Here is a 26,481-nt window from a genome sequence, read left to right as displayed (position 1 = left end):
CAGGTAGTGTGTAATACTGGAGCGCATGAAAAATAGGTGATTGTCATGATTTTTTTTTCAAGTAAAATAAAAAGTAAAGTTAAATGTGATGATATAGTTTTATTCCTTAAACTTTTGTCTTTAAAAAATAATTTTTGTGTCCACATTGGACGCTCCCTGTAACTGTTGCAGCTGGAACATTGGTCACTGGCAGGAATTCCTGAAACTATCGTATAGGACCTGTAACAAAATAAGTTTGTGCAAATCATTTTCAAAAATTTTCTATCAGCATACATAGGATAATTGAAAAATATTAAGTTCTAACAAAATGGCAACATGTTGAAACAAGTATCATTTTCTTTGCCCACAAAAAAAGCCAAAAGTGTGCACTGAAAATAGACTTATGGAGATGTTGAAAAACAGCCACATACGTTGATAGAAAATTCAAATTAGAATACTGACATCAAATTCCAATCAAAATCATATGCAATGTTTTCAAGTTACGTTTCCCACCAAATGGAAATATTCGGTTTTGAGAAAAAATGTGTTTAAAGTTTTGGTGTACTTTTTTGTAGTTAAGTTAAACATACCTCTAGTCAGCAATCCTTGGACCATACAGTAATCTGTCCAGGTCCAAAAGGAGGTCCTCCTCCATCTTCTTCCTGGCCACAGTGGTCCTAGCAGGCCTCTTTGGCCACTTCTGTCATCTGTTGCTCTGTTCACTTGATACACTTTTCGTACGCTTTTGTGCAAAAGTTGTAACAGGGTGGTCTGATCTCAAGTTTGAGCAAGTTTGTAATTTAAATAATGCCTGCACTGAAATTACATGTCAGCTATTTTTTCCCTGCTGTAAATGGTTTTTGGAGAGACTTTCTGATATATCACTTTGTAACGGAGTTTCTGGTTAAGCTAGGATGAACACTACAATGAAGTAGACATCTCAGTTAATATTTCAAGAAAAAAAAAATTCAAAGAGGACTATCCCCTTAAACGAGACAACACACAGAAAAGCAGGAGTGTTGAGTTGTTGATAGGCACGCGGGGGGGGGGGGGGGGGGGGGAGGGGGGGGCTTGACAGCCTTTGCTTTTCAAGCTAGAGTACACACACACACACACACACACACACACACACACAAAGTGCATGCACAGGCGCATTTATGCCCCTTCGTGGTGCTGCATGCCTTTCAGCAATTGTACTAAGATGTGGTGTGGACTGTGTTGGGTGGGGTGGCTACAGGGAGAGGGAGGTGGGAGGCCAGGTGAGGGGTTCAGAGTGGATGACTAGTGTCATGTAGGGATCATCCGGTTTGCTGGTTAGGAATGTGGGATGGAGGGGTGGCAGGTGCATGGGCTAGGCATGTGATGCACAGTGGTTAGGGCCGGAGGGGAGCAGTACATGCTGAAGGTGACATGTGGATGTGAATTGGGATGGAGTGACTGGCAGTGGAATGGGAAACTGTTGGGTAGAGGGTGTGGAGACTGTGGGTTACTGGAGATTGAGGCCAGAACAATTATGGGAGAGAAGGATGTGTTGCACAGGTAACTCCCATCTGTGTGGTTCAGAGAAGCTGGTGATGGAGGGAAGGATCCACATGGCACAGGCTGTGAGGTCATTGAAACTGAGCATTTTGTCCCCAGGTGCATGCTGTACTGCCAGATGGTCAACTTTGTTCTTGACAACAGTTTGGCAGTGGCCATTCATCCTGGCAGACAGCTGTTTGGTAGTCACAATGACATAAAAAGCTGTGCTGTGTTTACAGCAGAGTTGGTATACACCATGGGTACTACCCCTGCCTCTGATGGGGTAGGACTATAACAGGACAGGTGTAGGGAGTGCTAGGTGGGTGGATTGGGCAGATCTTGCACTTTGGTCTTTCACAAGAATATGATCCCTGTGGCAAGGGGCTGGGAGTAGCGTAGGAATGGACTAGGATAGTTTGTAGGTTGGGTGAACATTGGAACACAACTTTAGGAGGATTGGGAAGGATCTTTGGTAGGAGGCCCCTCATTTCAGGGCATGACAAAGCATATGGTTCGACTGTTCCAATCCTGCCTGATACAGATCTGTTGGTGTGGCCCTAGTATTGATGAGCGATTTGCCTGCATGGACTAGGAAATGGGCTGTGGTGATAAAATCCATGAGTGATGTGAGCAGTAGTTGGTTGGTGACGGGCATTGGAAGTAGTCGCATGTGCAAGTGATGCAGAACGACCCGCCAATTGGAAGTACAACATGCTTTTGATTGGTGCCTGGTGTGTGAAGTAACACAAGGAAGTGTCAGTGGCCGCCACAGTCTGTGAAGGCCTTTGTGAGACCTTCAGTATACTGGACAGTAGGAGTTCTTGTCACAGCAGGTATGTTGTCCATGGGTGGCTAGGCTGTATGGGACGGATTTATTTGTGTGTGCTGCCATCCCTTCCACACCAAAAAGTCCCTTCCATACACCTTAGCCACCCATGAATAATGTATCTGTAGTGACAAGAACTCTCTTGCCCAGTATGCTGAAGGTCTCACAACGGCCTTTACAGACAGGCACTACCCTCCAAACCTAGTCCTTACACACCCCTAATACTTACACCACCTCGAAGAATCAGCTACAGAGAGCACCTCCCTTGTCATCCAGTATCACCATGGACTGGAACAATTGAATCTCATCCTTTATCAGGGATTTGATTACTTTTCATCCCTTGTCACCCAGTATCACCCTGGACTGGAACAATTGAACCACATACTTTATCAGGGATTTGATTACCCCTCATCGTGCCCTGAAATAAGGGACATTCTACCCAAGATCCTTTCCACCCCTCCTAACATGGTATTCCAGCACCCACCCAACCTACACAACATCCTACTCCATAACTATGCTACTCCCATTCCCGACCCCTTTCCACAGGGATCATATTCCTGGGCAAGACCAAGGTGCAAGATCTGCCCAATTCACCCACCTAGCACTTCCTATGCCAGTCCTGTTACAGGCTTATCTTCTGAGGCATCATGCCAAATTTTATTAAAAATGTTCCGTTTCATCAGCCTTTTCAAGTTGAGTTGGTATGTCCTTTAATAATTGACATATACGTGAGAACTGGGTTCCATAGCGTTCAGTCTTGAGCACGATGCTCTTCACAGTTGCCACAAACAAAATTGCTGCCATTACGAGACCAAATGTACTGTTGTTTTTTGTGGAACAGATTGACAGGTTGTAGTAGAATTTTGCAGAACTGACAATGGATGTATCTCTTACAGATCAACAGGCTCTTCTGTTTTAGACCACTAGGCCCTGTACATCCAAGAGGAGTCTGCCTGATGACTCGAACTCCCTGCTTAAGCCCTGACTGTAGTCTCTTAGCTGAAGCAGGTAATCCAGCTCTAAAGATACACTGGCAACATATCTCAATTAATTGCACAGTTCACATTTACTCTGGCCAGAATATCCTTTTTACAGGACACTTTTCGAAAACCCCAATATATGGCTTCTCATGAATCATTCGAAAATGGGGAGAACAGCAGCAGTTAGACTACAAGATATACTTCAGGAGCTTCCAACCCCCCCCCCTCCCCCCCCCCCCCCGTGATATCTTGCTCACCTACTCCACAAACTGAACTTTGCCCCCCCCCCCCTTCCCCTCCCCTGGCCTATTTCACAACCAGTAGCACAAATTGATCTCTGGTGTGGCATCAAATATCACACGGATTGTAATATTCATTGCAGTAAGTTCTATTCAGTCTTCTGCACCTACACAAGCCTTAGTTATTAGATGCTGATGATGAGAAAGTCAGCTACATATTTATCAATAAATATGTTAATGAATAACACCACCTTTGCTCTGTGTGCAGCATCTACATGGTGGAATTAATAGCAATATACAGAGCTCTAACACACGTACAACCACAGCATCCTAGAAGCATGTTCAGACTCATTTGACCTACAGCGTAGATAACATGTTGATGAATCATTGCCACAGCTCATAGCTGACAATGGAACAAAAGCAGTTCACATTTTAACCTTTGTACAGGCAAATGGATATTACCACTTGATTTAAACCACTCATCTTAATAATTGACTCGTGGGGTGAAATGACCTCCTCCAGCTACTGCTTATTTATCAGTGGTTGAATGAAGGCAAAATAAGAAACTACAGCAGGTTAAACCAGAAGTCAACCCATGTTAGACATCCCTTCAGTTTCAGTCACTCACATAGAAAGAAGTGACATTAACAAGATTTAGAATTTTGCCACATTAGCACTCCCTCTAGAGATTTCCGTAGTGTACTAATTTAAACACCTATGGTTTGTATTGTGACTTGGGGACAATCCTTAGTACAGTTGAAAATTTGTGTATTGTTTTTTAGGCAGTGGAGATATTAGTGTGGAATGGATTTGAAAGTTTTGTATGTTGTATGATATCATATCAGAATTGACAAGAAGAATATATTAAGTTTTCAAATGAGTGGGTCATTCTTCCCTTATCTGTTAGTTAATCTGCAACTCTTAGTTATATTTTTATTGAATTGTATTGTATATTTATTGGTCCTGTGAATCATACACTGTACAGGGGTACATAATGATATAGGACAAGTCAAATAATTTTCAATAAAGTTTAACAGAAAAAAACTGTTGTATGGTTTTCAGTATATAGCAATATAACTCTAACATATGGGAGTAACATTTCACAAATAAATTTTACACGCACACATTTCATACTTTTGGGCTTGGTTATACAGACACACACATATATGTAATAGACCACATATAATACACAGATAAATCTACATGTACACATTTCTTATTTTGGCCTTAATTGTATAAACTATTTAAATTTTTCACATATTTACATTGTAGTTAAAAATTCATCAACACTATAGTAGCAATTCTGTAGCAAGTAGTCACTCACTGCAGTTTTGAATTTATGCATGCCAGTTATTGCCTTAATTTCTTTAGGTAGTTTGTTATACAGTTTTTTTTTCCTGCTTGCAAGGGTCCTTTTTGTTTTAGTGTTGTATGTGAAAACTGCATATGTAAATCTTGATTATTCCTTGTGTTGTATGAATGGATATTTTGGTTTTTTGGAGCAATCTTGCTATTTTCATCTACGATTCTCCTTATAAACATTATTGTTTCTAGGATATATAGGCATGGTAATGGAAGAATATGAAGCTTTTTAAATGAGGGTTTGCATGAAGGCCGAGGTGCTAAGCCTTCCATGGCTCTTATAATTCTTTTTTGTGCAATAAAACAGCTTTTGCTGGGTGGTGAATTTCCCCAGCAAATTAAACCATATCTTAGTAGTGATTCTGCTTGGGCATAGTACACATTTTTTATGGCTTGCTATGCAACTGGTGCTGTGATTGAATAAAAAATTCCTGTATTTGTCAGTCATCAGTAATTTATTCATCCCTTACTAATAAGTTGGGAATTTGGTTTATTTACATTGTGTGTGTGTGTGTGTGTGTGTGTGTGTGTGTGTGTGTGTGTGTGTGTGTGTGTGCGCGCGCGCGCGTGTTTAGATCATTGGGGGGAAAATGGGTCTTGTTAATGCATATTTGCAATTATGCAGTACTGTTGAGCTAATACAAGAAAAAGAAATAAGGATTATGAAACTAACGCCTCAAGAATGGAAATTAATGCCAGTTCTATTAAAGATTGTATTACTGACTATTGTAACAGGTCATTAAATCTCCTTACACCTCTATCTCACAAGTTAATGTTTCCTTACAGCTTATTGGAGTTTGGATTCTAAATGAGTGGACCAAATTGGGTGCACCAAAACCTCTTCAGATAACTGAATTAGGTCCTGGAAGAGGGACGTTAATTGCTGATATTATGAAGGTATGTATTTTGACCTTTTTCTCATGTTTGTCCATTTTGTGGTCTGTACTGTGTAACAAATTTTTAAATATTTAAGTTTTTCAGCTAACATGGGGTTCTGTGAAGGCTATTAATATTTGAAAATTGTTTAATGTTTGTGATGCTTCAGGCTTTATTGACTCAGTAATGATTTGAATTATCCCCAGATTGAAAATCAGATATTTTCAGAATAACTGCCCAGTATTTTGTGAAGTAACTGTTTAGTATCACCACCAGATATGATGGAAAACAAATTACAAATTGTCAGCATGCGGCTTATTTATCTTCACGGTTGTGCAACAGAGCAAGACAATAAACCCACCTTGCCCCCCCCCCCCCCTCGCCCTGCACCCTTTTCCTGTTCTGCCACTTTCTTTCTCCTGTACTCCCCCTATCTCCAGATGAGCCTGATGTCTCCAAAGAGAACATAATGAAAGGTACCCATAGTAGCCGAAGAAAGACATCTGCACTGTTATTCAGGTGATGGTAGCCCACAATGAGTTATGCTGTTTTTAATGTTTTTGTGGTAAGGTATTTGAGTCTTTGATAGTGCAAAAGATTGTCCTCCAACTGTTGCCATTCCTTGTTTGATACTGGGTATTGTTTTAATCTTATGAGCCCTGTTTCCCCAGTCTTACAAAGTTAAAAATTTGATGCACAAGAGAAGAGTATTGACTCTTTAATAACTAGTGGTGCTTTAGGACCACAGCCAAAATGAATTTTTTGATGGACATTATCTTTCTGTTGTTGGCTGTAATGTTTTATTTTTCAATACACAATTGCAATTTTGGCATGTAGACCAGTGTGAAGCCCTTCTGCAACAAACAACAATTGTTAAATGTGTCATAACGTGTGACATAGGATACAGTACATGATCGAACCAAAATGTAAATACTTACGAAATAGTGCATTAGCACAAGTAAAAGCTATCTGGCCATTATACAAACTTCGAGATGTCCAAGGCAGTTTCTTGTGTCAGCATTCCATTCTAGAAACATCCCCCAGGCTGTGGCTAAACCATGTCTCTGCAATATCCTTTCTTCCAGGGGTGCTAGTTCTGCAAGGTTCGCAGGAGAGCTTCTGTGAAGTTTGGAAGGTAGGAGACGAGGTACTGGCGGAATTAAATCTGTGAGAATGGGGCGTGAGTCGTGCTTGGGTAGCTCAGTTGGTAGAGCACTTGCGCACGAAAGGCAAAGGTCCCGAGTTCGAGTCTCGGTCTGGCACACAGTTTTAATTTGCCAGGAAGTTTCATATCAGCGCACACTCCACTGTAGAGTGAAAATTTCATTCTAGAAACATCCCCCAGGCTGTGGCTAAGCCATGTCTCCGCAATATCCTTTCTTCCAGGGGTGCTAGTTCTGCAAGGTTCGCAGGAGAGCTTCTGTGAAGTTTTGAAGGTAGGAGACGAGGTACTGGTGGAATTAAAGCTGTGAGGACGGGGCGTGAGTCGTGCTTGGGTAGCTCAGTTGGTAGAGCACTTGCCCGCGAAAGGCAAAGGTCCCGAGTTTGAGTCTCGGTCCGGCACACAGTTTTATTCTGCCAGGAAGTTTCAGTTTCAGAATTTTCTGTTCCTATGTTGTAGAAGGGGGTAAAACTAACCAATACAAAAATCTGGCGTGTGGAGAAATTGAAAGAGGTGAGATGCAATAATGAAAGTAATTTCAATGTAGGTAGTAAATTTGATTCTGCTGTGGAAGGTGATTCAGCTGAGGGTGCATGTGCTGGAGGCCAAATTAAATAGGTGCTTGAAGGAGGTGGCGTGTCAGCAGGAAAGTTGGTCAGTGACCTTCGAGTTGAACAGTTAATGGAAATGGAGATGGGTCGGTTAGTGATGGGTTGCTGCAAGGGGTCAGATCTCACAAATAGTATATATAATGTAAATGGAGATTTTGTAGCTACTCCCTTTGATGCCTCTCTGTCAGAGTGGAAGCATTCACCTCCTTTGATGGTAAAGTAGATTCTAGATCATTATTTAAGGAAGGACCTAAATTCAGTGTGGCTGGTTGAAGATCATGTGTAGTTTAGTGGTCGGTGGGAGGAAGACAAGTTTTGAGTAGGGAGGGAGTTGGGGCTATGTAAGTGTGAAGCTGGGGCCAAAGATGTATTCTATACATTGTTCCATGATGACAAAGCAGTAGATAAATTGGCTCATCTAGTGCCTGACACACAACTACAGCTCCATGCTGATGAAGTGAGATGAGTTTTTACAAACTGAGGTGAGCTTTTACAAAATAATGGGAGCTTTTATGAAGCGAACTGAGCTTTGATGGAATTGCAGTGATATTTACATAGCATGCAACAGAAATGCAGCTTAGTCTTTACAACCTACCACTACACTGTAACATCGTTAGAAGTATATATAACCACAATGAAATTAAATTCAGCTGTAAAAGGGAGATATTTTACTTACTGTATTACATACTTATTCTCTGCTGCTTTGCTTTGTGTAAAAGTCAATGCCTGTTGCCTGTCTTGTAACAGACAAACAGTAATGCCTGGTGCCTCAGTTCTCAGTTGTACATGGTTTCTCAAAGTGCTGATGTGTGCTATTTTTCTCCTGTTCTTTGCAGAAAACACCCATCTCTTTTATACTTTGTTACCTTCTTGATGTAGCATTGCAGAGAACAATGCATTGATGATCTGTGTTGGACTTAACAGCTGCTAGTCTAGTTTTAATGCTAGATATTTGGCATTTTAAAACTATCAGTTGTCTTGGAGAAGATATTTTGTCAATCAGATCAGTAAAATTTTGCTTAATTTTCTCCTTCTGTTGATTTAAATCTAAATGCTTAATGTTTTCTTGGCTGAGTTCAGCCAATATGCTTTCTTTCTCACATACTGATTCCCCTTCTCTGTCAACATGTAACATATCTTTCTTGATGTCATCATTAACAGCACAAAAGTTATTGGTGTTCATTGAACTGGGTGGCTGGCTTAGTTTGCTTATACATGTTCCATGTGATACTGGAATCTATGCATGAGCATGTGTATTATGGGTGCAAGCTTGACGTAAAATACAAATCAGTTTGCAGCGGCAGTCTTGCAAATTTTTTTGATCAAAATAAGTGACATTTACCTCAAAAGTTGATAGTGCAAGCCTGCCATTTTCTATTCCAACTAGGTATTTACAAACCACCTTTGCATGTAAGTTGTGCTTTTTGCAAATGTCCTGGAGCTTACCTTTTTCTGAGGTACAACTCAGAGTTAGTTGTAACAGGATTTTAAATCAGTTGCTCCAATGGTAAATAAAATACATGCTCAAAAGTTATAACTTCTTCTTTTAGCATCAAACTCCTCGCTAGATCCTAAGGTTCAGACTGTCTTTCCTTTGATTTGATTTTAGTACTGTATTTTTTTCTCCATACTCTGTCAGTTTGCCATGAACAATAGTCTTCTCACTGGTTCTTCCATTTGTGAAAGCCAAGCATTATTAAATGTTTCAGCTAAATCTGACAGAAAACACCTGAGGACTTATTATTCCTACTACAGTCTTTATTTCATTAAAAAGTAATGGTAGCACCTCTTAGTAAGACCAAGACCTGTTTGAAATAAGGGAGGCACAAGCAAAACCTTGTGTCATGTTGTACAGTACAATAAGTGTAATTAACTCAAAACCATAACCATAACTTTTCATTTAATGAGTTCCATCGATGCTGTACTACTTCAGAATTTCACTTTGAGCACTATTTATATTATGAGGACGAAGTCTTCTCTTCTCAGGAGCAGGTGATGTTGGCTGCTTGTAAAATGACACACAAATGTTATCACTAACATTGATTTTGATCATCCATGTTTCAACACTGGTGCTGTCATCTTAATGTCTCACGACACTGGAACATAATTTATTATGCTGCTCAATGTTGGTACCAGATTGCTGTAGCCTGGACTCACACACATAAAGTGACTCTTGTTATGTTGAATATCACATGGAATGGAATCTTATTTGTGATATCAGCACTATTTGTTTCTATCTGCTTAGGTTATTTTATTCCTGAAAGGACAGATACCTCATATGTTGTTAGTACCTTGGGTTTTCATGTGTTGTATGCCTTTACATTTAGGTACATATTTTCCTGAATGACGATATGCAAAGAAATTCCATGTGACATTCTCCAAAGTACAATAAGACCCATGCTTTCTGTCGTAAAGTGAAAATGCGTTTCTCTCAGTTTCCCACTGCCAGTCACTGAAATCCTGGGTAGATGCAAATTCAGTCACTTCTGATGCAATAGACACAGCATGTTTCATTGACAAGTGATCATAATAGCATTTCTTCGAAAGGCCTGAATTTGGTCCATAAGAAACAAAATAATAGTGGGGATGCAATTTAGAATTAAAGACCCATGCAGGTGCTGCATTTGGTGACACATTAAATGATTCTCTGTTTGATTTAGATTGTAATAATTTCATAATGCACCTTAATATAGTCATTCTATCAGTTGGAATGGTGAACAAGTTTTATGAACTAGAAGTATTTGTGGAGAACACAAATTCTGTAAAAGTTATATGCTTAAATGAACACTGGCCTTAAAATCAAAATATAAACTTGATAAATTCACTTTCAGATTACAATTTAGCAGTGAGTTTTTGTAGAAAAAACAGTTTTGGAGCATTCTGCATTCTAGTAGAGGACTCACCAAACTATGATGCAGAGTTTGTCAGGTATGTAAACAAATACAAAAAATATTTAGCAGAGTAGATAAATAGGAAAAACATATGGCAAACGGTAAATACATATCAAATGCCATAAATAAATCAAAAGCTGTACAGCAGATTGTCAAAGCTGAAACAAAAAGTTTTAGTCCTAAATTAAAAATAGATTGGGAAATGATTTCAAACTACAGACATATATGTGAAGTATTCAACAGATGTCTTATAACTTCAAACAAAATTAATGTTCTTCCTCCTCCACACATAAATCCCAATATAATGCAACACAGATCATCAGAATTCAGATCTACTCATGTATCCAGCTATGAAGTGGCTAACATTATAAAATCCCTAAAAAATCTTAAATATGTGGGCTGGGGTGAAATTCCAACAAAAGTAATAAAGGCAAGATGTGATAATATTGCACCCCAAATTTGTCACATAATAAATCAGTCGCTTGATGGGGGTTGCTTTCCTGACTGGCTGAAATATGTGGAAGTTCAGTCTATCCACAAAAAGGACAGACAAGAGGAGATACGAAATTTTCACACAGAATCAATACTTACCAATTTTTTCTAAAATATTTGAGCAAATACTGTATAACCAATTAGAAAACTATAACAGAAACATAACATTATTCTTATTAATCAATATGGATTTAGAAAGGGGCAAAGTTCTATCCATGCTATTAATGAACTAATCATTAAAAAAAGTAAATGCCTCGATAACAAGGAGTGCATAGGCGGTATTTTCTGTGACCTCACTAAAGCATTTGACGTGGTAAACCATTAGCAGCTGCTCCTCAAATTACCTTCTTATAGCTTCCATGAAAAGCCTTTAAGTTAGTTCTCATCCTATCTCAAAAATGGAAAACAGAGGGTAGTTATACAATGTAAGGGTAAGAAAGCATGCTCTGGTGGCAAGGAAATACAAGCAGGCATACCCTAGGGGACCATACTACCCCTGTTTCTGTGTTATATAAATTACATTTCGGATAAAGTAAATTCAGATTCAATTTTTGTATGCAGACGGCTCAGAAGCAGTAGTCTGCTGTAAAAACACTGAAGGGTTAACACTTAAAATGAAACAAACTCTTCAAGAACTAGAATATTGCATAAATAATAATGCTATGGAGCTAAAACAACAAAAACACAAATTGTACACTTGAGGATCAAACAATCTGTTGAATATATAACACAGTTAAGTTACGAAGGCATAGCACTGATCACTGCAGAATCTTTCCAATGTCTTGGAGTGACTATAAACAAAAGTTTGTCATTTATTGATCAAGTGGATTGCTTACTGAATTGGTTAAATAGTTTTGTTGACGTATGGGGGTTCTAAATAAAGTAACTGACTTAGCTGCTAAGAAAATTGTGTACCATGCATATTTTATATCAGTTGTAAGATATGGCATAATTTTTGGGGTGTTGAAAAAGGAAACCTGCTCAGAGTGGTGAAGCTACAGAAAAAAATTTATCAGAGCTACAAACAGTAAACAGTCATACAAACCTTTATTTGCAAGCCTTGACTTTTGAGAATTCCTTCTATGTTTATATATGAAACACTTCTCTTTGAGCTAAAAACCCACACCTTTTTGAAGGAAATTTGCTTTCACATGCGTATGAAACAAGGAATAAACAAGATTACATATTACCTTATTATATGAATTGTTATCAGGAGAAAGAAAACTGGCGTTCTACGGGTCGGAGCGTGGAATGTCAGATCCCTTAATCAGGCAGGTAGGTTAGAAAATTTAAAAAGGGAAATGGATAGGTTAAAGTTAGATATAGTGGGAATTAGTGAAGTTCGGTGGCAGGATGAACAAGTTTTCTGGTCAGGTGACTACAGGGTTATAAATACAAAATCAAATAGGGGTAATGCAGGAGTAGGTTTAATAATGAATAAAAAAGTAGGAATGCAGGTAAGCTACTACAAACAGCATAGTGAATGCATTATTGTGGCCAAGATAGATACGAAGCCCATGCCTATCACAGTAGTACAAGTTTACATGCCAACTAGCTCCGCAGATGACGAAGAGATTGATGAAATGAATGATGAGATAAAAGAAATTATTCAGATAGTGAAGGGAGACAAAAATTTAATAGTCGTGGGTGACTGGAATTCGATAGTAGGAAAAGGAAGAGAAGGAAACGTAGTAGGTGAATATGGAATGGGGTTAAGGAATGAAAGAGGAAGCCACCTGGTAGAATTTTCCACAGAGCACAACTTAATCATAGCTAACACTTGGTTCAAGAACCATAAAAGAAGGCTGTATACATGGAAGAAGCCTGGAGATACTGGAAGGTGTCAGATAGTTTATATAATAGTAAGACAGAGATTTAGGAACCAGGTTTTAAATTGTAAGACATTTCCAGGGGCAAATGTGGACTCTGACCACAATCTATTGGTTATGAACTGTAGATTGAAACTGAAGAAAATGCAAAAAGGTGGGAATTTAAGGAGATGGGATCTGGATAAATTGAAAGAACCAGAGGTTGTAGAGAGTTTGAGGGAGAGCATTAGGGAACAATTGACAAGAATGGGGAAAGAGATTCAGTAGAAGAAGAATGGGTAGCTTTGAGAGATGAAATAGTGAAAGCAGCAGAAGAGCAAGTAGGTAAAAAGACGAAGGCTAATAGAAATCATTGGGTAACAGAAGATATATTGAATTTAATTGATGAAAGGAGAAAATACAAAAATGCAGTAAATGAAGCAGGCAAAAAGGAATACAAACGTCTCAAAAATGAGATCGACAGGAAGTGCAAAATGGCTAAGCAGGGTTGGCTAGAGGACAAATGTAAGGATGTAGAAGCATGTATCACTAGGGGTAAGATAGATACTGCCTACAGGAAAATTAGAGACGTTTGGAGAAAAAAGAACCACTTGCATGAATATCAAGAGCTCAGATGGAAACCCAGTTCTAAGCAAAGAAGGGAAAGCAGAAAGGTAGAAGGAATATATAGAGGTTCTATACAAGGGCGATGTTCTTGAGGACAATATTATGGAAATGGAAGAGGAGGTAGAAGAAGATGAAATGGGAGATATGATACTGCGTAAAGAGTTTGACAGAGCACTGTAAGACCTAAGTCGAAACAAGGCCCGGGGAGTAGAAAACATTTCATTTGAACTACTGATAGCCTTGAGAGAGACTGTCCTGACAAGACTCTACCATCTGGTGAGCAAGATGTATGAGACAGGCGAAATACCCTAAGACTCCAAGAAGAATATAATAATTCCAATCCCATAGAAAGCAGGTGCTGACAGATGTGAAAATTACTGAACTATCAGTTTAATAAGCCACGGCTGCAAAATACTATCACGAATTCTTTACAGACGAATGGAAAAACTGGTAGAAGCCGACCTCGGGGAAGATCAGTTTGGATTCCGTAGAAATATTGGAACACGTGACGCAATACTGACCCTACGACTTATCTTAGAGAATGGATTAAGGAAAGGCAAGCCTACGTTTCTAGAATTTGTAGACTTAGAGAAAGCTTTTGACAATGTTGACTGGAATACTCTCTTTCATATTCTGAAGGTGGCAGGGGTAAAATACAGGAAGCGAAAGGCCATTTACAATTTGTACAGAAAGCAGATGGCAGTTATAAGAGTCAAGGGGCATGAAAGGGAAGCAGTAGTCGGGAAGGGAGTTAGACAGAGTTGTAGCCATCCCGAATGTTATTCAATCTGTATATTGATCAAGCAGTAAAGGAAACAAAAGAAAAATTCGGAGTAGGAATTAAAATCCATTGAGGTTCGCCAATGACATTGTAATGCTGTCAGAGACAGCAAAGGACCTGGAAGAGCAGTTGAACGGAATGGATAGTGTCTTGAAAGGAGGATATAAGATGAACATCAACAAAAGCAAATTGAGGATAATGGAATGTAGTCGAATTAAATCGGGTGATGCTGCGGGAATTAGATTAGAAAATGAGACGCTTAAAGTAGTAAATGAGTTTTGCTGTTTGGGGAGCAAAATAACTCATCATGGTCGAAGTAGAGAGGATATAAAATGTAGACTGGCAATGGCAAGGAAGGCGTTTCTGAAGAAGAGAAATTTGTTAACATCGAGTATAGATTTAAGTGTCAGGAAGTCTTTTCTGAAAGTATTTGTATGGAGTGTAGCCATATATGGAAGTGAAATGTGGACCATTAATAGTTTAGACAAGAAGAGAATAGAAGCTTTTGAAATGTGATGCTACAGAAGAATGCTGAAGATTCGATGGGTAGATCACATAACTAATGAGGAGGTATTGAACAGAATTGGGGAGAAGAGAAATTTGTGGCACAACTTGACTAGAAGAAGGGATCGGTTGGTAGGACATATTCTGAGGTATCAAGGGATCACCAATTTAGTTTTGGAGGTCAGCGTGGAGGGTAAAAATCATAGAGGGAGACCAAGAGATGAATACACTAAACAGATTCAGAAGGATGTAGGTTGCAGTAGGTACTGGGAGATGAAGAAGCTTGCACAGGATAGAGTAGCATGAAGAGCTGTATCAAACCAGTCTCTGGACTAAAGACCACAACAACAACAACAACAACAACAACAACAATGAATGTGAGGTGTCTGTTCTTTTGGATATGTAAATTGAAGGTGGAGAGGCCAAGAAAGGAAAGGAATCCATGTAATGTCCCAGTGCAGCTGACAGCAGTGATGACCTCCCTTTCCTTTCTTCCCCTCTCCACCTTCAATGTACATATAATGTATAACAGCTGCAGATTCTGCGTGGTGTCTGTTCTTTCGGACATGTCTGAAAGAACAGACACCACACATTCATATAATTCGATAGACCTAGCTGGTCAATGGGTCCACCATCTTCAGTGAAGATGCACAAATACATCCAACCTCCTGTGGGAATCTCAGAGAGTGAACATGGAGGAAATTGGCAGGGACTGCTGAAAGGTGGCGCTCGATGGGAGTGTGGATTGGCCATGGGGTTTGCCAAGACAGTACACGTAGAAGCGATAAAGCTGTGTCCCAGATGGTGCAGTGGTTGACATACTTGATTAGTAAGAAGGAGATCCCAGGTTCAAACACCAGGCCGGTACACATTTTCACTCATCGCCGCTTGTTCCACATAATGTCCCAGTGCGGCAGCAGTGATCCCCTCCCATTCCTCTCCTTGCCACAGACTAACATTATTTGAAAATCTTGAAGCTTAGCAATAAAATATGGTTAAAGTTCAAGGACTGCTAGCTTGAACACACAGGAGCAAACACTGAAAAATATTAAAAAGAAGATGTTACTACAGTGTGGATGATTTTAATAAACAAGGAAGGCAGGCAGGAAATAGTAAATTTGGTTTGTTTTTCTGTTTTTTTTTTTTTACATTATGACCTATGGCTAGCATATGTTCCCATTTAATGAAGGTGTATGTTCTTTTTATATGTGTGTATGTAAACCATGATTATTAAGTATCTAGTTGTATACACATATTCCCTTTTTGTGGAGGTATGTGTTCTGGTTATGTATGCCCATATTTATAAACAAGAGAAAGAAAGATGAAAAATTTAAAAAGAAAAAAAATTTAAACCATTGTGGATAATTTTAAGAAACAGGAATAAATGTAACATGTATTTATCTCCTTATGTTGCAATGTGCTTCTGGATGTATACATATACTTTCTTTTCATGTATAGCTATTTAAGTATTAAATTATTCATTGAGGAGTCACCAATGTTTCAATTAAATGATTTTATATAGCATCTCATTTGACACTAAAGATTCTATTCTATTGTATTCTGTCACACAACAGACATTTTTCATAGAACTATTCTCCAATGCGTGTGCATTTCTTTCATGGAATATTAAATTGTACTCCATGTTGAACTGTTTGCTGTATAAAGTACACAAATATTTATAAAACTTTTGTTCCTTTAACTGTGGATCAATATCATTTAACTTTCCTGGATGTGCCTGTGATACGTGATTCCTCAGATTGTTATTGTAATCATAGCTTCTTCCACACACTCTGAATATGTGCTTTTTTTTCTTCATTCCTTATATTTCTGATGGTGTTGTTCATACATACATACATTAATACTTGTTCCATAGATCATGAGTATGACATTTTGTAATGATGTGGAGTGTGTCACTTTCACATAAGTTTTCTTTACACAAAAAATAATATATATATATTTTTTTTTTTACAGTTACTACTTCATATCTCAAAATTCATCTATTGAGTAAAAGAAGTTGTCATTCAGAAATTCTTTTAATTTGCTTTTAAACGTTGGTTGGCTATCTGTCAGACTTTTAATGCTATTTGGCAGATGACCAAAGATTTTTGTGGCTGCATAATTCACCCCGTTCTGTGCCAAAGTGAGGTGTAATCCAGAATAGTGAAGGTCATCCTTTCTTCTAATGTTGTAGCTATGCAGTTCACTGTTATTTTTGAATTAGGATAGGTTATTAATAACAAATTTCATAAATAAATATATTTATTGCAAAGGTACTGTGAATTTCATGAGTTCCTTAAATAAATGTCTGCAAGGTGATCTTGGGTGGGCTTCAGATATTACTCTGATTACATGCTTTTGTGCAATAAATACTTTCTGTCTTAAGGATGAATTGCCCGAAAATATGATGCCATATAAAAGAAGTGAATGAAATTAGGCATAGTAGGCTAATTTACTGATATATTTATCACCAAAATTTGCAATAACCCTAATAGCATAAGAAGCTGAACCTAACCGTTTCAGCAGAGCATCAATGTGTTTCCTCCAGTTCAATTTCTCATCAATGCACACACCCAGAAATTTTGAATATTCTACCTTAGCAACAGACTTCTGTTCATAGTCCATATTTATCAAGGGTGTTGTGCCATTTACTGTACAGAAGTGTATAAACTGTGTTTTCTCAAAATTTAGTGAGAGTCTATTTGCAGAGAACCATAGAATTTTCTGAAAAACACTATTTACAATTTCCTCAGCTGATTCTTGTATTTTGGGTGTGATTATTATACTTGTATCATCAGCAAAAAGAACTAGCTTTATATCTTCATGGATATGGAGTGGCAAGTCATTAATATATATTAAGAACAATAAGGGACCCAAGAATGAACCCTGTGGGACACCATTCTTGATATCTCCCCAGTTGGAAGACTCTGCTGATTTTTGCAGACTATCAGTACTGTTAATTTCAACCTTCTGCAGTCTTTCAGTTAAATATGAATTATACCATTTGTGCACAGTCCCACTCATACCACACTACTTCAGCTTATCTAGAAGAATTTCATGATTTACACAGTCAAAAGTCTTTAAAGAGACCACAAAATATTCCAATGGGTGATGTTAGGTTATTCATTGCATTTAATATTTGATCAGTGAAAACTTATATAACATTCCCTGTTAAAAAGCCTTTCTGAAAACCAAATTGACATTTTATTAGTATTTCATTTTTACAAATATGTGATGCTACTCTTGAGTACATTACTTTGTAAAGAATTTCGGATAAAGCTGTCAGAAGTGAGATTGGGCAGTAGTTATTAGCATCAGACCTATCACCTTTTTTATGCAATGGTTTAACAATAGCGTATTTCAGTGTATCTGGAAAAATGCCGTTTCAGCGAGCTGTTACATATGTGGCTGAGAATCCTACTTATTTGTCGGGAACAAGTTTTTAATACTCTGTTGGAAATGCCATCAATTTCATGTGAACTTTTACTTTTGAGTGAATTTATTATTTTCCTAATTTCTGTAGGAGAGGTGGGTTGAATTTCAATTTTTTCAAATTGCTTAGGTATTGTCTCTTCCATATACTGCCTTGCATTTTCTAATGAATAGCTGGATCCTATTTTTTCTACAACACTTAAAAATGATTATAAAAATGTTTTCTACTTCTGACTACTTGTTAATATAGTGCAGTACTTTTTATAATGTTTGAGTGTTTCTGGGTCATTACTCCTTCTAGATATGACACACATTTTCCTTTTGTGTTTACGAGATATTTTTATACCTGTAGTAAGCCATGGCTTTTTACATGGTTTCTTACAGTTACATTTCATTGTTTTCTTAGGGATACTTATTTCAGATATAGGGGAGAGTGGGGCACATTGAACCATAAAAAATATTTCTCCGTGTTACTCATCCAATAATTTTATTACAGCGTTGTGATTTACAGATGTTACAGTTTAATCATTCAAGTATCAAATGGCCTTATATGATTGCATTGTCATTAATTTTTTTTTAGCTGCAGGCCTTTGAAGAAAATTTGGTAAACTTTAAACAGGTTCATTGAAAGAACCTATTTAGCATACAAACTAAGTGTAAATATACTTTAAACATAATGTGTACATATATTCCATGTGTGAATCATATAATTAAATCTGTAGGCACACAATCATGTTACTTATTTTGAAATTACCGAACATCAATGGACTCGAAGCTGATTCCAAATTTGAAATATGATTTTTGTCTCTTTGTCACACCATCAGTAGCAGGTCGTGGGAGCACATAAAGTATGTTGCTATCTGGAACAAAAGCTTAATCCTTTACCTAATTCTTTCTCCTGCTCCACAGAAAATACCTTACAATTGTCATAGTTTGGTGTCAATCTTTCTCTGTAACCACATTTAATGCCTTGAACATATCAGTGAAGAGTTGGGTAAGGTATTAAATGAGATTTAGCCACTTGGTGAATTGCCATGCCCTTATTAAGAACATCCTGTACAGCTTCTTGCATAACGTAATGGTCAGTTTTACCTCTGTCCGTCTTCCTGCGATATGAAAGAACCATCTTCAGACCTGATAATATAAAACAGGACTGCTGAACCTCTGTGGTTTAAAAGCCTTAAATTCCTACACATATGTTTTACCCATGCTAAGGAAACAAAGTACAGAGTGCTTGTATTGAACACTTAAAAGATTCCTGGGGCACAATGAACCATGGCTCATTGTGCCCCGGGAGAGCTTGGTTCAATGTGCCCCAACAGTACATATTTCAAACAAAGCTCATGTGAGGTTATGTATGAACATTGTTAATATTTGAAAATCTATATCATTAAAATACAGTATTGATATTGTTACAATGACTTACTTTCTCTAAAATTTGGTGACAAAGGATTGAACAAAATTCGATTTATCTATGTCCCCAAAAATTACTTCACTGTCGCGAAACTAACATATCACCAGTACAACACTAATGGCGGGAACTAGATCCTGCAGAAAACAAGTGGCAGTTGGTAGAGCAGTACTGACAACATATGCACAGAGGAAAAAATAATTTACCACCTTATAATGAAATTATGCTACCTGATTCATTGTGCCCCATGGTTCAGAGTGCCCCACTCTACCCTACTTACAAAAGTATCATGATATAGGTTAAATTTTAAATTAGCATCAGGTTCCTTGTACACCTCATCCCAGTCTTAACTGCTGCAACCTTTCCCTAAAATTTTCAATTGTTAAATCATTAATTGGATGCACTATTTTGGAGAACTGTTTAGCATTATTGTATGGAGGTACGTCATATACTGTAACTAACTGTGCATTGTTATCAGACAGACCATTGTTAACAGGAAAAGGTTTTGTTTGATTAAATTTGTCTTTGTCTATAAAAACATTATCTAATCTGTGTGCTATATCACACATGTAGGAAAATCAATAACTGACTTCTAATCGAAAGAACCAAGTAATACTTCAAGGTCAATCTTTCTATCGGACTCTTTCAGAAAATCTACATTGAAGTCCCCACAAACAATAATTTGCTTCCCCCTGTCTGACAGATAGCATAACAAAGAATCTAAGTTTTTCAAAAATTGTTGAAAATTTCCCAATGGGGACCTATAGATGGCTACAATTATAAAAGTACCATTATTTAGTTTAAGCTCACATGCACATGCTTCTGCATGTTGCTCTACACAAAATTTTTTAGTTTCCAAATTTTTCACACTATGACAGATTTTAACATACTCTAATCAAAAAAAAGTTTTGCATCACCTCGGTTCCAAGAGTTCTGGTACCTGTACATAAAATTGGAATAGAGACCACTATAACATCATTTCCGCCCTTTTTATTGCTCATGAAACCCACACATTGCATGTTGTACCACCATACTGCGAGACCTTCTGAGGAGGTAGTCCAGATTGGTGTACACACCAGTACCTCTAATACCCATAGCACGTCCTCTTGCATTGAGGCATGCTTGTATTCGCCGTGGCATACTCAGTCATGTTGCTGGGTCATGTTGTCCATAAACAACCCCTTTCAATCTATCCCAGGCATGTTTGATAGGGTTCATGTCTGGAGAACATGCTGGCCACTCTAGTCAAACGATGCTGTTATCCTGAAGGAAGTCATTCATAAGATGTGCACGATGGGGGTGTGAATTGTTGTCCATGAAGATGAATGCCTCACCAATATGCTGCTGATATTTTTGCAGTATCGTTCAGAGGATGGCATTCACATATCGTACAGCCATTACGGCACCTTCCACAACCCCCAGCGGTGCACGTCAGCCCCACGTAATGCCACCCCAAAACAGCAGGGAACCTCCACCTTCGGGTGCTGATGACCATGCAGTTGAGCACCCTACAAACCAAACATCATCACCTCTACATTGCTGCACTAGCTGGACAGTGTGTCCAAGGTGTTCAGCCTGACTGGGTTGCCTCCAAAAAAATGGTTCAAATGGCTCTGAGCACTATGGGGCTTAACAGCTATGGTCATCAGTCCCCTAGAACCTAGAACTACTTAAACCTAACTAACCTAAGGACATCACACAACACCCAGCCATCACGAGGCAGAGAAAATCCCTGACCCCGCCGGGAATCGAACCCGGGAACCCGGGCGTGGGAAGCGAGAACGCTACCGCACGACCACGAGATGCGGGCAGGTTGCCTCCAAACACATCTCTGACAATTGTCTGGTTCAAGGCATAAGTGACACTCATTGGTGAAGAGAACATGATGCCAATCCTGAGCAGTCCTTTTGGCACATTGTTGGGCCCATCTGTACCACCCTGAATGGTGTCGTGGTTGCAAAGATGTACCTCGCCATGAATGTCGGGAGTGAAGTTGCGCATCATGCAGCCTACTGCACACAGTTTGAATCGTGACACAACATCCTGTGGCTGCACGAAAAGCATTATTCAACATGGTGGTGTTGCTGTCAGGGTTCCTGTGAGCCATAATCCGTAAGGAGTGGTCATCCACTGCCCATGGGGGACCTGAGTGAGGCATGTCATCGACAGTTCCTGTCTCTCTGTATCTCCTCCATGTCCGAACAATATTGCTTTTTTTCTCTCTGAGGCGCCTGGACACTTCCCTTGTTGAGAGCCCTTCCTGGCATAAAGTAACAATGCAGACACTGTGAGACTGCAGTATTGACTGTCTAGGCATGGTTGACCTAAAGACAACACGAGCCATCTACCTCCTTCCCGGTGGAATGACTGGAACTGATTGGCTGTTGGACCCCCTCCGTCTAACAGGCGCTGTTCATGCATGGTTGTTTACATTGTTAGGCTGGTTTAGTGACATCTCTGAACAGTCAAAGGGACTGTGTCTGTGCTACAATATCCACAGTCAATGTCTATCTTCAGGAGTTCTGGGAACCAGGGTAATGCAAAACTTTTTTTGATGTGTGTATATGGCAACTCCTCCTCTCTCCATAGTGTCTCTTACATGTGCTGAAAGCTTATATCCACCTACATTTACCATTTCCATACCTATGATTACATGATGTTGAGACAGGCATAGTACATCTATTCCATCCTTAGTTTCTAAATCTTCTAACCAACAAGAAGCTCATCTACTTTGTTTTTTAATTCCCTGGTATTCTGATGCGATATACTACGAGGGCAGTTCAATAAGTAATGCAACACATTTTTTTTCTCGGCCAATTTTGGTTGAAAAAACCGGAAATTTCTTGTGGAATATTTTCAAACATTCCCACTTCGTCTCGTATAGTTTCATTGACTTCCGACAGGTGGCAGCGCTGTACGGAGCTGTTAAAATGGCGTCTGTAACGGATGTGCATTGCAAACAACGGGCAGTGATCGAGTTTCTTTTGGCGGAAAACCAGGGCATCTCAGATATTCAGAGGCGCTTGCAGAATGTCTACGGTGATCTGGCAGTGGACAAAAGCACGGTGAGTCGTTGGGCAAAGCGTGTGTCATCATCGCCGCAAGGTCAAGCAAGACTGTCTGATCTCCCGCGTGCGGGCCGGCCGTGCAATGGCGGAGCGTGCGAACACACTCGTTCGAGATGATCGACGGATCACCATCAAACAACTCAGTGCTCAACTTGACATCTCTGTTGGTAGTGCTGTCACAATTGTTCACCAGTTGGGATTTTCAAAGGTTTGTTCCCGCTGGGTCCCTCGTTGTCTAACCGAACACCATAAAGAGCAAAGGAGAACCATCTGTGCGGAATTGCTTGCTCGTCATGTGGCTGAGGGTGACAATTTCTTGTCAAAGATTGTTACAGGCGATGAAACATGGGTTCATCACTTCGAACCTGAAACAAAATGGCAATCAATGGAGTGGCGCCACACCCACTCCCCTACCAAGAAAAAGTTTAAAGCCATACCCTCAGCCGGTAAATTCATGGTTACAGTCTTCTGGGACGCTGAAGGGGTTTTTCTGTTCGATGTCCTTCCCCATGGTCAAATGATCAACTCTGAAGTGTATTGTGCTACTCTTCAGAAATTGAAGAAACGACTTCAGCGTGTTCGTAGGCACAAAAATCTGAACGAACTTCTCCTTCTTCATGACAACGCAAGACCTCACACAAGTCTTCGCACCCGAGAGGAGCTCACAAAACTTCAGTGGACTGTTCTTCCTCATGCACCCTACAGCCCCGTTCTCGCACCGTCGGATTTCCATACGTTTGGCCCAATGAAGGACGCAATCCGTGGGAGGCACTACGCGGATGATGAAGAAGTTATTGATGCAGTACGACGTTGACTCCGACATCGACCAGTGGAATGGTACCATGCAGGCATACAGGCCCTCATTTCAAGGTGGCGTAAGGCCGTAGCATTGAATGGAGATTACGTTGAAAAATAGTGTTGTGTAGCTAAAAGATTGGGGAATAACCTGGTGTATTTCAATGCTGAATAAAACAACCCCTGTTTCAGAAAAAAAATGTGTTGCATTACTTATTGAACTGCCCTCGTAACATTATTTTTCACTGTGCTTTTATGAGAATCTTGTGACACACTGACATTATTTTTCACTGTACAATTATGAGAATCTTGCAATATTTTAACATCTGTAGTACCTGCCTGTCTGAGCTTCTCATTAAGCTTAATGTCAATCCGTGGATCATTGGACACTGATCTTAGCCTAAAAAAGAAGTACTCCCATGAGTTTCAGTGCCTCCACTTAAAAATTTTGCTATCATTCCAGCAAGTTTACCCTTCCCTTTCCTAATGAGATGCAGGTCATATCCTCTTAAGTCCCACCTACCAATACTATCAACAAGAACCAAACCTATGCCTGACAAAATATCCGCACGAAGCAGCTGATCTGACTCCATATTGACCCTCCTGACAGGGCTGTTCAGCTGGGCCAATCATACTGCAGGAAAGCAGGAACCAAGCCAATATTTGTATGGTTCGTTGCAGATGCTTCTTTTACCAGGTCACACTCAATATTGTAGCCCTGATCCCTATGAATAGTGTTTCCTGCTCCACCCATTACCCCAGCATGATCCCGCTTTGTTAAATCCTTGCACAATTATTGTAAATCCTCTATCACTTGGCTAAGACATGAACTGGGCTTGGAAATACTAGTTCAAGAAGGAGAAAATCCTGGATGTGCCTGTGATACGTGTTTCCTCAGATTCTTGTTGTAATCATAGCTTCTTCCACACTCCGAAAATGTGCTTTTTCTTCTTCATTCCTTATATTTCTGATAGTGCAGTTCTACTTCAAGAAGGAGAAAATCTTAAAAATTTCATACCATGTCAGCAAAGACTGCATACTTGATAGATATACAATAGATCATGTGCACTATTAGGCATCTGGCTGCTACCTTCCGAACAGCGTGTATTTTCCTCATGGGGCTTGGGCTCTTTGTGTGAGAGTTTGACTCCGTGGAGCTGTAGTTGCATGCCAGATGCTAGACACAAGTGATAAATTGTCATGGGAATAGATATTCAATGTGGGTGTGGAGGTTAGAATCTGTGGTATTGAAAATGATTCATTGGAGGAAAGACATTTAAAGAGGGATGTTGTAGAAAACATAGTCAGTCATCTAAATTAATATAAATGGTATACAAACAGGCATGCCTCTGGATTCTGGCAGTTGTGTGTCAGCTGTGGTTGAATTCATTATGCAAAGAATAAAGCATCAAAAACTTGTAATTTTTTTTCTGATGGGGCGAAAATAAAGACAAGCAACAGGAGGAATGAGCAAGTATGTGAACCATGAAGTGTTATTCGTTTAAAAGTAGTATTTGTGATTTTAAAATAAGTTGTTTAATGGTTGTGGGCCTGGTAAAGGATGTAATTTTAGGTACCTGTTCTTGATACAGTCTCAGAACAATATAAGTTATAGAGACAATGTTTGGAATGTGATAGTTGCAGAAATCGCAAACAAATACAAATCAAATACTTTTTTTAGGGATGAGACATGAGTGGCCCACTTAATTACACCACACGAGGAATGTGTGTGTGTGTGTGTGTGGGGGGGGGGGGGTGCATGAGTGCACATGCAAGATGAGATATGTGAAAATAGTGAATCAATAAAAAAATATCTTTGAATCACAGCACGACAAAATAAGTAATTTTCTGTGTTATGCGGAGATATTTTTGGACAGACCAAGTTGAGTAATTGGTTTTTAGTCGTGCCACACAAAGCGATAAAGATGAAACTGAAGAAAAAAGATAACTTGGTTAGGATCACTTTAGATGCCCAGAAGTTAAACAAGATAATAATAAAAGATTGTAACCAGCCAGGAAATATAGAGGAGATAGTACACAACTTCAAGGAACTAACATTAATGTCCACCATGGACATAACATGTGGGTTTCGGCAAGTGCCATTAGTGGCGGAAAGCCAGCGATATACTGCGTTATTGTTTGAGAGACATATTTAGTAATTCCAAATGGCACCCTTTGCGCTATCAGTATCGGTCCCAAAATTTGTTTGGTCATTGAGTCATGTGCTAGGGCGAATCTAATGTGCAAGCTGTATGTAGATGACGTTCTCGTAGCAATGACATCATGGTGAGAGCACTGTAATCTTATCCATATCTAGATCATGTTTTTGTTAATTTTTAGATTAATATGTATGTAGAATGTTTTGGAAGGTCAGAAAGTGACCATCTTTGGGAAGCGCTCATTTCAATGTGTTTAGTGTTAAGTAAAACAATGTAATTTCATGATCATCGTTTTAAAGTAAAATTGTAAGAAGTTGTGAATGTGAATAGAGCGCTATGATTTCCTAAGGTTTTAAATAGGTGGCACTACTACACCTCACGGTCTTTTCACGTGGATCTATCTCATGCGTTGGTCAGAGAAGTTGGTGGTGAGTCAGTTTGGCTTTCACCAGGTGTTGAACTTAGTTGCTGGGCAGCAAGCCAGTTGCACCATATCAACACTTTAAAATTTTATAGGTTATAGAATTTAAGTAGATAGTGAATGCTTAGATTTTGTCATGCTGATTTCAAGTCTTTGTTTGTGTGACTCAATAACTTTAACTTTGTGTGAGTGACAGTGATCACAGTGAATATTTTGCATACAGTGAAGCAGCATCACCAAGCAAAATTTAATGTTAAGCAATAAGTGGGACTTGGATTTTGGTTCTGCTTTCACAGCTTATTTAATAGGAAACTCTGCCAAAGCTTGTTTGCTATTTGTGCAGTTTTAATTGCACTTAACTATGATCTTAATTATTTAACTTTAATGTGGAATTCCAAGACATTTAGCTCTTCATTTTTTTCCTTGTGCCTTTGTCCCCACACTGCAGCAGGATTGGTGTGGTTATTAACTGATTTGGCATGCTTAATTTAAAGGTTGTGATCAGATGCCCTTCCTGTCGTCTCCTGGTAACCCTATGG

The 26,481-nt window shown here is 39.1% G+C and overlaps 1 protein-coding gene across 1 annotated transcript in view; it reads left to right on the top strand.

Annotated features, from left to right (window-relative positions):
- LOC126249678 (protein arginine methyltransferase NDUFAF7, mitochondrial) overlaps nt 1–26,481 on the top strand; it is a 60,522-nt gene that overhangs the window by 7,895 nt on the left and 26,146 nt on the right. Inside the window, exon 3 of the mRNA XM_049951357.1 lies at nt 5,694–5,804. Coding sequence (XP_049807314.1) covers nt 5,694–5,804 — 111 coding nt within the window. The remainder of the gene's footprint in view (nt 1–5,693; nt 5,805–26,481) is intronic.

Source organism: Schistocerca nitens, chromosome 3, assembly GCF_023898315.1.
Source record: "Schistocerca nitens isolate TAMUIC-IGC-003100 chromosome 3, iqSchNite1.1, whole genome shotgun sequence".
Classification (NCBI taxonomy): domain Eukaryota; kingdom Metazoa; phylum Arthropoda; class Insecta; order Orthoptera; family Acrididae; genus Schistocerca; species Schistocerca nitens.
Note: the sequence above shows the minus strand (reverse complement) of the source record. Positions and strands in the feature narration are given on the sequence as shown.